The 10778-nt window shown below is 48.6% G+C and overlaps 4 protein-coding genes across 4 annotated transcripts; 1 reads left to right on the top strand and 3 right to left on the bottom strand.

The window, feature by feature from the left end:
• Positions 1 to 79: 79 nt before the first annotated feature.
• SPPG_01379 (uncharacterized protein) lies at positions 80 to 1031 on the bottom strand (the record flags this gene model as incomplete). The annotated part of the gene is made up of 3 exons (XM_016749701.1): positions 80 to 188; positions 304 to 753; positions 832 to 1031. 3 exons carry the CDS (start codon positions 1029 to 1031, stop codon positions 80 to 82), a joined length of 759 nt encoding a protein of 252 aa, XP_016611969.1.
• An 869-nt stretch (positions 1032 to 1900) lies between these two features.
• Positions 1901 to 4834, top strand: SPPG_01378 (uncharacterized protein). The gene is made up of 5 exons (XM_016749700.1): positions 1901 to 2228; positions 2304 to 2707; positions 2774 to 4136; positions 4194 to 4502; positions 4562 to 4834. The coding sequence occupies exons 1-5, from the start codon at positions 2031 to 2033 to the stop codon at positions 4757 to 4759; spliced, it is 2472 nt and encodes an 823-aa protein (XP_016611968.1). The 5' UTR covers positions 1901 to 2030; the 3' UTR covers positions 4760 to 4834.
• A 1127-nt stretch (positions 4835 to 5961) lies between these two features.
• On the bottom strand, positions 5962 to 8043 carry SPPG_01377 (uncharacterized protein). The gene is made up of 5 exons (XM_016749699.1): positions 6810 to 8043; positions 6652 to 6733; positions 6369 to 6584; positions 6133 to 6309; positions 5962 to 6069 (listed from the first exon to the last, which is right to left on the bottom strand). Exons 1-5 carry the CDS (start codon positions 8015 to 8017, stop codon positions 6064 to 6066), a joined length of 1689 nt encoding a protein of 562 aa, XP_016611967.1. The 5' UTR covers positions 8018 to 8043; the 3' UTR covers positions 5962 to 6063.
• A 280-nt stretch (positions 8044 to 8323) lies between these two features.
• Positions 8324 to 10128, bottom strand: SPPG_01376 (uncharacterized protein). The gene has a single exon (XM_016749698.1). The coding sequence runs from the start codon at positions 10024 to 10026 to the stop codon at positions 8569 to 8571; it is 1458 nt and encodes a 485-aa protein (XP_016611966.1). The 5' UTR covers positions 10027 to 10128; the 3' UTR covers positions 8324 to 8568.
• Positions 10129 to 10778: the final 650 nt, after the last annotated feature.

Below are 10778 nucleotides of genomic sequence, written 5' to 3'. Positions count from 1 at the left end.
CAAACCAAGGATCCCTTTCCCACCGGTCTCCAGCTTCCAGATTTCCACCGCCTGTACACAAAGTACGCAATGGCCGCCACTACCAACAAAATGCAAATAACGATACCCGCAACGGCTGCACCCGACAATCCAGCCTTTCCGCCGGCAGCCGGGCCAGGAATGTACCTCGTCCAGAGTCCCAAATCACACTGCACTGTCAGAGGCTTTCCATCATTGTCCAGTGCGTCCACTGTATCGTTAAAATCTGGCTTATTGCTCAAAATGGTTTGATATGATCGCACACGGGAAGTAGATTGGCACCACGCCTTTTGTGTCGCCTTATTCGCGGTGTTACACAACGTGCGAGTGCGTTCTTTCATAAAGTTACTTATCCATGTCAATTCATCCATATCAGAAGGTTTTGGAACCCGCGATATCATCGAAGGTAGAGAATCAGGATCAGGGTCCGTGCCGTGCTGAATGGCCGCATCGTACAACTGGCCTCTGGAGACTGGCAAATTCAGGTTGAGCTGTTCAGCGTAGCCTTGTGAGGGGACGTAGTAGAGTGTATCGGCTTTTGCGACCTGGACTGCTCGGAATGCTGGGTTGGATGAGGCTGTGTACCAAGCATCACAGAAACCATTCAACCCGGATGTTGATGAATCGCCTGTTTGATTGAGTTGCTTTAGGCGGTCATAGTAGGGATCAAATTCCCCCGTGTAATTTGAAGATTTGGTATATGTGTTGACAACATCGAATGCATCCCGTGTTGCGCTATGGAGATTGGAGGAGATGGTGTGAGGTTAGAGGGTCTATCTGATATGCCTACACACGAGCACAAGGAAAACATACGTTGTAAACCCTACAATTCCAACAGTATATCCTCTTCCATCTTTAATATTCTCGCAGTAATCAAACGCAAAGTTGAGCTGACTGTTTTCATATGTATTTGTCAGTTGCTGGACAATAGATTTCTGGCAGTCAGACAAGGCTGCGAGCGCTGGTGCAGCCGCAACGGCAACCGCGAGAATAATGGATGTGGGGACATGCATGACAGGAATTCGAGGATGACCGGAATGCGACTTGGTTAGGGAAAGCGGGGGAAGCGGGATGAGCACTCAGCTTAAATACGGAATTGTACAGGTGTTGCCAAGTGGTTTTCCGCCCACAGCCTCCACCTTGCCAGCCCAGCCCTTGTCGCCCAACGTGGTGAATCGAAACTTCGGCTTAAAACACACCCCTTGAGGTGACTGTGCCACTCGGCATGACTGTGCTGCATGGCAAAGTTCGATTCACGGAATAATCGAATTTTAGGATTTGTTTTGGGCTATTGCGATCGGCTGGCCACAACGCTGGTTTTATGGCCCCATGCGCTACTTATGGGCGAATTTATGCGAGTAGCCTGTTGGGCTCTTGAAAATAAACGTAAATTAACAAGAGATGGATCGTTCACCAATGCAAAATGCAATTTAATCGCTACTGAAAGAGTAGTAGGTCACCAAGGGCAGTCGGAGCAATGGTGCTTTTGCAGGGACAACGCTCATTGTATCGTTCCATACTCGTCAGATCTTTTAGTAGATTTGTGTCGGCTACTACAGTTGTTGAACGATTTGTATACAAATGTTTCTGGCAACTGCCCAATAATTGAAAACGGTTGCTTACGGAACTTGCTTACGGGGCGCGATTCTGCATTATCTCAATCGAGGCATCATTCAATAAACCAGGATATCGTCATGGTTTGATGCTACTTGACTTATTTTCCTTCGAGCAGTCATCCGACTATAGTATCATCTCACATCTGCTCTTCCTTGATGTTTGCTGTCAATGCGCGATAAGATTGGCCCGCCAGTGCGCGAACGCCACGGTCGATCATTAATCAAGGCCGGAATTAAGGATGTTGAAAGATCCGATATGTTCCATCTTTGGTACAGCTAGGATGAAAGTCTGGTCAAAGGTGGTTTCGGGGAGACATAGAGATCCCTAATCATACGTGGCCCGTTACCGCCCGGATGCCAAATCCTTAACACTCTACATCCCCCAGGAACCAAACAATGAACAATCAACCTTCCGAGGACACTCTCTTGGGCAGTGGTATTCCATTACCTCGGGCGCAACGGTACTATACGCATCGTGACGCAAGCAGTGTTGAAATGCTACCAGAGGCGACCTTATCGTCCGCTAATGTGCGATCACCTTTGGACAACGCCGTATCACAAGCGACTGCAGCCCATGATGCATTTCTTATAAAAGTTGGTATCAATCACCCAATATGCGTACGGCATATCTATTTCAGCTAACCGACGTGCATAAAACTTTTATGACAGCTTGGCTCCAGGGTCTCTCGGATCGCCCGTGACGGCAGCATCGTCCCAATTGTGAACGGGAAAAAGAACATGCCACTAACAGTTGCTCCATCCAAACGCCTCGCACCTAGGGCTTCATCCGCGTCGATGCGTCGATGGAAGAGTTCTCCATCGATTTCACATTCTCTTAAACCTCGAGTAAAGTACAAAAGACTCTCCTCTAGAGGAAAATCACGACAAGGGGACAACAGAGGGAAGAAGCAACAGCAATCTGAGACATCAGCTGTTAAAAGCGCTGATGTGGACGTCAACATGATTGAATCACAATGGAGTTTATCACAACCAACAGAGAGCCATGTACTTACCTCCAGTGAGGAGAACAGGAATGTTTTGAAACAGGACGCAAGTGTCATGAACCCCACAGAGTAGGTTTTATATCTCAGGTTTTTTCCGCAAATTTCACCTTGTTAACTCCATGGTTGAAATGGCAGGAATATTGCTTCTACACAATTGCCCCACATGCCTTCAACCACAACTCTCACGTCACCTGAAATCACGCACGATATCTCGGAAATACAAGCAACCTCCAACACCGAAGAAACTGAAAGCCTAAAAAGTGCAGCCCTGCGAGTACTGCGGAAATACCCAAATTGGTCCTTTCAGGCGATGAAAGAGATGACAGAAGCTGTGCAATCGACTGTCTGGAAGATGAATGTAGAGGCAGCGTCAGAGAGGGATGTGCAGAAGGAAACGTCACCATCGCAAGACGGTAGTAAAGATAGCGACAATGACCATGCCGATTCCACTTCCAAATCGAGCGTCTCTTTGAATCCTGATGATTACGATCTTCCCAATCTTGAATCTATTCCAGTTCTCCGTCTCCCAAGTATTCCCAATACTCCTCAACCACTTGTACAGCAAAGGGAGGCCCCTTCCTATGTTTATGGTAAGCAGGCGGCAAACCAACCCGAACGGTCGCATAACCAGCAAAGTGTCGTCCCAAGCAACCCACGGCCATCCGCTTTCTCCTTCTCTTTCGTACCGCCCCACGCACAACCGAAACACCCTGCACACCAACAACCCCAAAGCCGGTCCTCATCTCAAAGCTCCTATGGAGGGAATCCTTCTGCTAGGGCACTACAGCACTCATCACTACGAGTTCGGAACGCCCCTGAAAACAAGCAATACAATAGCTCTCCAGCATTGTCGACATCGCGCCCATCAGCATCTCATTTACCAAAGTATCGGTCGCAGCCTACGCTGAATGATTACAGGCTGAGAGAAACAGCTGGCTTATGGCCTGGGTGCCGTAAACCGGATCACCATGAGCCATCATCAGCACCTAGATATCCGTACGTCCTTGCAGGTCAAGATCCAACCGTCTACACTTGCGGCACTACAGGAACGTTTGGAATACGGATGAACATGCAGAGCCCATACGCATATACCCCATCCCCACACCAACCTATCATGCAACCACCAAATACATATGCAGAGTATGGAAGCATGCCTTTGTTACCGCCTCTACCTGCCGCACGGCAATCGGCAAGTACATCCTTCACTCCAATCCCTGCAGGTGCCATGTCTCCCTCACTCGGTTCGCATATGGGAGCTCGTTCCCATGCCATCCCTTCCACCGAAACGGTTAGTTTACCTCCAATACATGATCCACCACAAGGGCTTCAAATTACCAAAACAAATGTCGCAAGAGCAGCCGAAGATCACGAACCTTCGACGAGGTCCTCATCTGTATCCCTCTATCAACGTACGCCGCGACAGACCACAAAGATCGTACAGCCGGTCAAACTAGGTGGATTGGGCCCAGATATTGGAAGCGAAGAGTACAAAGCCAAGGTAAAAGTCGATTTGTATTCTTCATCAGCGACATTCATCTGAACCGTGAAAATACAGCTTGAAAAATGGCAACGTCAAAAAGAGTATGGCGCCCAAATCCGAGCCATCACACGCACCACTCCCCATAACGTCTCCGATTCAAGGAGTCAGCCCGATCTCCGGCCGCACTCCCAAACTTCCACCGCAGCACGAGCACATTCGGCACGAAGTGACTCTGGAGATAAAAGAATGAGTCCTTCTCCGTCGCCTCAGCAGAGACAGTCGGTCGCAGAAAAGGGAAGGAAGAAACAACCTGCGTCGGTTTTCATTGGCTCTAAACTTGCGTCGTCTGACAAATTGGAGCAAGCGATTGCCAAGAGAGAAAAGGTCATTCCATTGCAAAGTCCCAACCGCACAGAACGCCCATAAGCTGACTTTGATTACAGATGAAAGCCTACGCGTCCACCATCAAGAAACCTACTTTATGTCTCTCATCATCATCTCCGGTAAGGACGTCCAGAGAGTCTGCAAAAGATCTGACAGCGGCTGTTATGGCAGAACAGGATGAACTGCGACAATTGGAGGAAGAGCACGAGAGAGGTCTGGAGGCTGTGGAAAACATAAGAAAAGAACTGGGCTTGTGAACTAGAATGGTGCGACTGGATGAAGATGATTGGGATGTTCAAAGGACGTTGGATGGAATTATTTTTCGTTTTCAATAAACATATTTATCTTTTGGATCTTTTCTTCCTTTATTTAACTTTCGCAACCCCCAGGCCCTCCCTCCGCCCGAAGGCATCATTGGGTTATATCCCTCCGCCCGAAGGCATCATCCGGATATAAGTAGCTGCTCCACACCAACGCAGCTATCAGTCCATCTCAACCAAGGTCCTCCCTCAACCCGAAGGCATCATTGGGTATAGCAGCCGCCCCAACCATCGCGACTGCAGTCCATGCAACCACCCACATGCAACCCCACTAGGTCCTCCCTCCGCCCGAAGGCATCATCGGGTATAGCAGCCGCCCCAACCATCGCGACTGCAGTCCATGCAACCACCCACTCAGGCCCTCCCTCCGCCCGAAGACATCATTGGGTTATATCCCTCAACCCGAAGGCATCATTGGGATATAAGTAGCTGCTCCACACCAGCGCAGACTACAGTCCATCTCAACCACGGGTCCTCCCTCCGCCCGAAGGCATCGTCAGGTATACCTCCGTCCGAAGACATCATTGGTATAGCAGCCGCCCCAACCATCGCGGGTCTGCAGTCAGCGTCAACCGGTGAAGTTCAAAAGCGGGGGGGCGAGGGAAGGGTGCCTTTTTATAACCGAGGGCGACTGCGCTTTTGGGGTTGTGGGGCATGCAACGTAAGCTCTTTCTCTCGAGAAGACGATGACGTTCTAGTCCCTTGCGAGTAGCACCAATCGACGTTGATCTGTAGAACGTGCTTCTACCCCTGGCATCTCCTTGACGCGCTCGTTCTTCCGCGGAAATTCCGTTCACGACGAACCTTGTCGACTGCAACCGCCGTAAAACAACTGGACATGGTCAAGACGACATTGTGCATTGAAAGGCTGTCCATATTCTGCATTGTCTGCTCTTCATCTGTGCAAAACGGTGGTCGTTTTCATCCTACTCGAGCACCGTGGGAAAAAGATAAATAAATGACTAACGCGCTCACATAATCACAAATGGTCATCACACCTTCAAAGGGGTCCAGGAGGGCGACCGCAGGGCTTCTTTTTTGGACACTCGTAGATGCGATAGATACGATAACAGGATATCGATTGCCAATTACCCCATGAGTGATATCCAAACAGCTCCACTTCGTCAGATGCCAAAACGTTTTGATGCAAGTGCATGATATTGGTATATTAATAAAAAAGCACTACTGAAATGGTTAGGTATCGTATAATGTACAATGATGAAAGTGACAAATACTCTAGTTCACGCCTATAGTGGAATAGTTTATCAATCATCTTGTCATAAGTTATTGCATGTCATAGGACACTTTACCGGAACAGTAACATAATCATTCTGCCGAATCTTGCGTCTCACTTCGGCTTTCCGCTTATTCAAGCGACTGACTCTCAACTGTCTCCGGCATTTAAAGAACAGAAAGATACTGAATATGAGGATGATCACTATGCCCTGCTTAAGTGTTGCGCCAATGATCGCTTGAGGGTTGGCATCCTATGCCAATCACGAATTGATTAGCAACAGACCAGCATTCGCAAAAGAATTGGAGTTACCTTGACATCATAAGGACACTTGGATTGCCATCCAGCAACCCAACAAGTGGGCAAAACCTGATTGAGGTTGATCCAGGCTTTGCTTATATCTGTCGCCCTAAGTGCGTCGGCCAGAGCGGCATTCTCTTGTGCAGTCCGTGGAACATTAAAGACATAGGGTGGCTGGCAGGCATCCACAGCTTCTTCAAATATCTTTCTGTTGTTGACAATGATCCACTGATGAATACAGCCGAATTAGCTCACAGAGAAGCTCTGCTATGACCGCGTAATGAGAAACACGCACATCATATGGATCTGCCTGGGTTGCATTTGGTGGGAGGCGCTGACAAGCTACAGGCAATGCTGTTTGGCATCGATCCACAGCCCTACGCCAGAAACGCCAAGCCAGTTAGCAATTTCTTATAATAGCTGTTCCCCCATACGAACATACTGGTAACGAACCATCGCCCCGTACTCCTTTTAATAACCGCACAATCCAGGCCATGCGCTCCAGAAGGCTGCCCATCCTCCCAACTCCACACACTAGCATTCATTGCTTCCACGGAGAAATTTATCAAAAATAAAGGTTGAAAGCCGCATTCAACCAACTTGGATACAACAGCTGGCGTAAATGGTTTGGAAGGTGTATCCACTACATAAGGGAAGCTCCATGTACTCCAAGACAGCGATGTGTCGTTCGTTGCATTAGAAGGTTGCAGTGAATACCGTGAGTCTGAAACATCAAAGCCAGTGCCATTCATGGCAATTGTGGGACCGGGTTTGGCACATGATGTGATATCTGAATTCAGCTCTGTAGTGCTGATGCTGGGCATGCCGTTAATCTCTTGGGCACTGAACACAACGTCCTGATCGACGGAGGGATCATAGCCCGAGCCTGCACTCAGACCATTTTGCCCAAACCCGACCAAAATCTGCGTTCCATTGGCAATCAGCAACTTCCCCATAGGCCATCCATTCGGTGTCGTCAGTTTGCCTGTCGCTGGATCGGTGGACATGGTAAAGTAAGGACTCGTCGCGTTGGCGGCAAGGTTTGATCGGAATTGAGTTAGCATTTTCGGTGTAAATATTCCACCACTATTAAGGGATTGACTGATTGTGGAAAAGGTCGTTGGAACCGTTGCATCGGCGGGGATGGGAACTTGAAGGTCGTGGAGGTTCAATACGAGAACTATCACAGCGTTAAGCGAGCCTTGTCCAGATGTTAAGGATTGACGAATGGCCGCTCCAATATCCGCTACAGTATATGGGACTTTGGAGCAAGTGACGTTTCCCAGTATAACTTCATCCGGCGTAGCCCCCATTGCGGGTTGAGCTTGAGTACCATGAGGATAGGCTACCGGACACACTTGCCATTGTTTCCGTCGATTATCCCAATATATGTCCAAAACGAGCCTTTTGACAAGGTTCAGCACAAGCTTTTCTGTCTGACTTAATGCGGCGAGAGAGTAATTTCCTTTCAGAATGGTATCCTTCAACGATATTCCTGCACCCGCAACTCGATTTATTGGGACCGCATGGCTAAGGTCTCGTTGGACTCGCAGAGCAACGTTAACAATTTGGCTATCGGCTTGTGGTTGGACCGTCGGGAGAAGGGATAAGAGGAGGCAGCATCTCAACAACACTCGCCATTGCAGTTCTTGTACCTGCATTGAGCATTAGTCTGTTGAGGAGGGGCGGGCGGGCCAGCGGGGTGTGAAAAGGGCACACTAAGAACTGGTAAAATTGGTAGGCGCGTGATGTTCCATCAACTTGGAATAATCAATACACAAATCTCACAAATAGACTGAGCTGCAATGATGCAAGTTGCCGAACTAGCTTTTACTGGTACACTCTTTGTATGTTAAACCTTTTATAGATACATATGTCCAATGGCACAATAGCTTGTCCGAGGAAAAGATAATACTCTACCTCTGTCTAAAAGCGGACTACCAAAACTGGTTTTCAACAGCAAGCTAGAAGGATCTCACAAGTTTGCTGTACTATTGTATAATCCATCCAAAATATGTTTTTAAAAAAGGTAAATGTAACAGGAAATACTTAATTTTTGGTCTGCTAATAGCCAAAATGATTATTCTCCACAGAAAAATTAAAACGCAAGACTCCCTCAAGGTGTGATGCCAGACAAATGAAGGTAGAGCAGGTGCCAGTAAAGAGACATAGTAGAGCAGGTACAGTGTCCATGCAAAAACGAGGTCGGTGATCACCCGCCCAACCCAACAGGTACGCCTTCCTGTCTGTAATCAATCACCACCTCATACTGTCCGACCCGACAGCCGATGGTACTTTCAACGTCCACCTCAAAGAGCTTGATGCCACCATCTTGATTGGGAGTCTGTGTCTGGCCATCCCCTCGACCCTCGGCGATCGCAGCCGTCAGAATGGCACCCAAAGCCCCTGGTGCTATTCTCAGTCGCATACCCATGATCCCAGTTTGTACACTGGTCTCTGGAGCTAATACAACCATTTCATTCCTGCTCTGCAAATCCTCATCTAAATTGCCCACCACTTCCCCTCGACAAGTTACAGTACCCTTCATCCACAATATTGTCACAGGCGCAAGCATCGGATTGAACAGGACGAGTTTGGTAGCCGACTGCAACCTAGTTGTCAGACGAAACGGGTCGATAACGAGTTGCGTCTTTTCTATCATTTTGCGCGACTCCGGTGGTAATATTGTGGTAACACTTAGCGACTGAAGAGCAGGGCGAAGATACGATATAGGCGTTGACGTTTGCGTACCACGGATCGTTACAGTGGCTGGAGTGTTTGTGACGTAAGATGCCAACAGCTTTCGGCCAGACTGAGTTGCAGGTGTTGTCTGAGGCGAATATGCAGCTGTGGCGGTTATCCTATTTGTGCCTGGTTGGAGCGTGAGATTGTTCATTTCGACGGTGCCCACTTGGTAAATGTCTTCGTGATAGAGAGCGAGAGTCACAGTTCCTACGGAGAGTGTGATGTCTGATAGATTGTAAATCTCGCATGTGGTGCTGAGCGTGATGTGGGTCGGTGTTCCCCCCGTCGTGACAGCCTTCAGGATCTGAATCTGATTCAGATTTTGCAAACCTTTGAGGGTGACCGTCTTGAGGAGCTTGGTCGAATAGATGGGAAGGTTGAAAGAAACCACTTTGATATCAGTGGCAAGCAGAGTTAACGAAAACTTTGTGGATTCCATCATTGTTTTTGCAAATGCGGCAAAAGCTTGCGTGTCCAGGATGCGCACTGTAACTTTGGCGTCAATGTCAGCAGACCCGCTTGTTGATGTTGAGATGGCTGGCATCCCATCTGCTTCACCAATAATCACCAGCCGCCTTCCGCCTTCTACCACCACTCGGCGTTTTCCCGCACCCAATGATCTGTCATCGTCCACACATAACTTGACGGGGCCCAAGAATTCGATTTTAGCGGGCAATGGTCCTGCATTCTCCACGCGACCTTTCATGCACATGACAAGCCTGTCCTTTTGAGGATCTGTGATGGTTGCATTTGTGATTGTAAGTACGGAGCGGTTGATGAGTCGTTGGGCGATAAAAGGAAGGAGGCGCCTCAAGAGCAGACGTGTAATGAGGAGATGGGACAAGAGAATGGTGAGGAGCAGACGAGGCACGGAGAGGGAGCGGAGGTGCGTCATCAGCCGATCGAGAAGGGGATGGGAGCACATGGCTGGCGTTGACCGTCTTTGCACCGCAAAGGATGCAGAAATGACGGTGGAACGCAAGGCGGAGAAAGACCACGACGACGACCAGCGGGAGAACAAGCTCAGTCAAGCGGGGTAGGAAAGATGGGAGATTTATCATGTGTTTCAATGCATGTGATCGTGAGGATAATGTACCAGAATAGGCAGTTCATTTATCCATTACTGGTAGTCACTGTCATGTGATGAACAAGCCAGAATGTCACTCGAGTGCGCAGAGGACCCTAGCAGTGTTGTTCCTGGCAGGGCGGTCGCCACCGATAGTCGCCGCAATCTCCGATGTACGGCCGCCTCAGGCGCAAACAAACACGGGCCACTGGAAGGACCAACCCAAAAACTGTACTATAAATAGACGCATTTGCCAGCTTGGATCGCAGGGCACCGTCACTAGGACAAGATCGTAACACGATTCAATTGGCAGCTGCTGCGCGCAACTCTGAATCAAAAAGTTCAAACTCTTCTCCTCTTGCTCTATCGGCTTGCGTCTTGCTGCTGTCATATCCACGTTGAAATCATTAAAATCTCTCTCCTACAGTGCAGCCGAGTGAAATGCATCTTGGCAGAAGAGAAGGAAATTTAAACTCTTGACACCGTGACTGTGACACATTTGCACAGCCTTGTTTGTATCCACAAGAAAAAGATGGCGTCACAGACCCCTAGAAAGTCAAAAATTCAAAAATTCAATCGAGGCCTTCGGACACTGGCAATTATCAGCAACC

Source organism: Spizellomyces punctatus (assembly GCF_000182565.1).
Source record: "Spizellomyces punctatus DAOM BR117 chromosome Unknown supercont1.2, whole genome shotgun sequence".
Classification (NCBI taxonomy): domain Eukaryota; kingdom Fungi; phylum Chytridiomycota; class Chytridiomycetes; order Spizellomycetales; family Spizellomycetaceae; genus Spizellomyces; species Spizellomyces punctatus.
The sequence above is the reverse complement of the archived record's forward strand: the minus strand, read 5'-3'. Positions and strand labels throughout refer to the sequence as shown.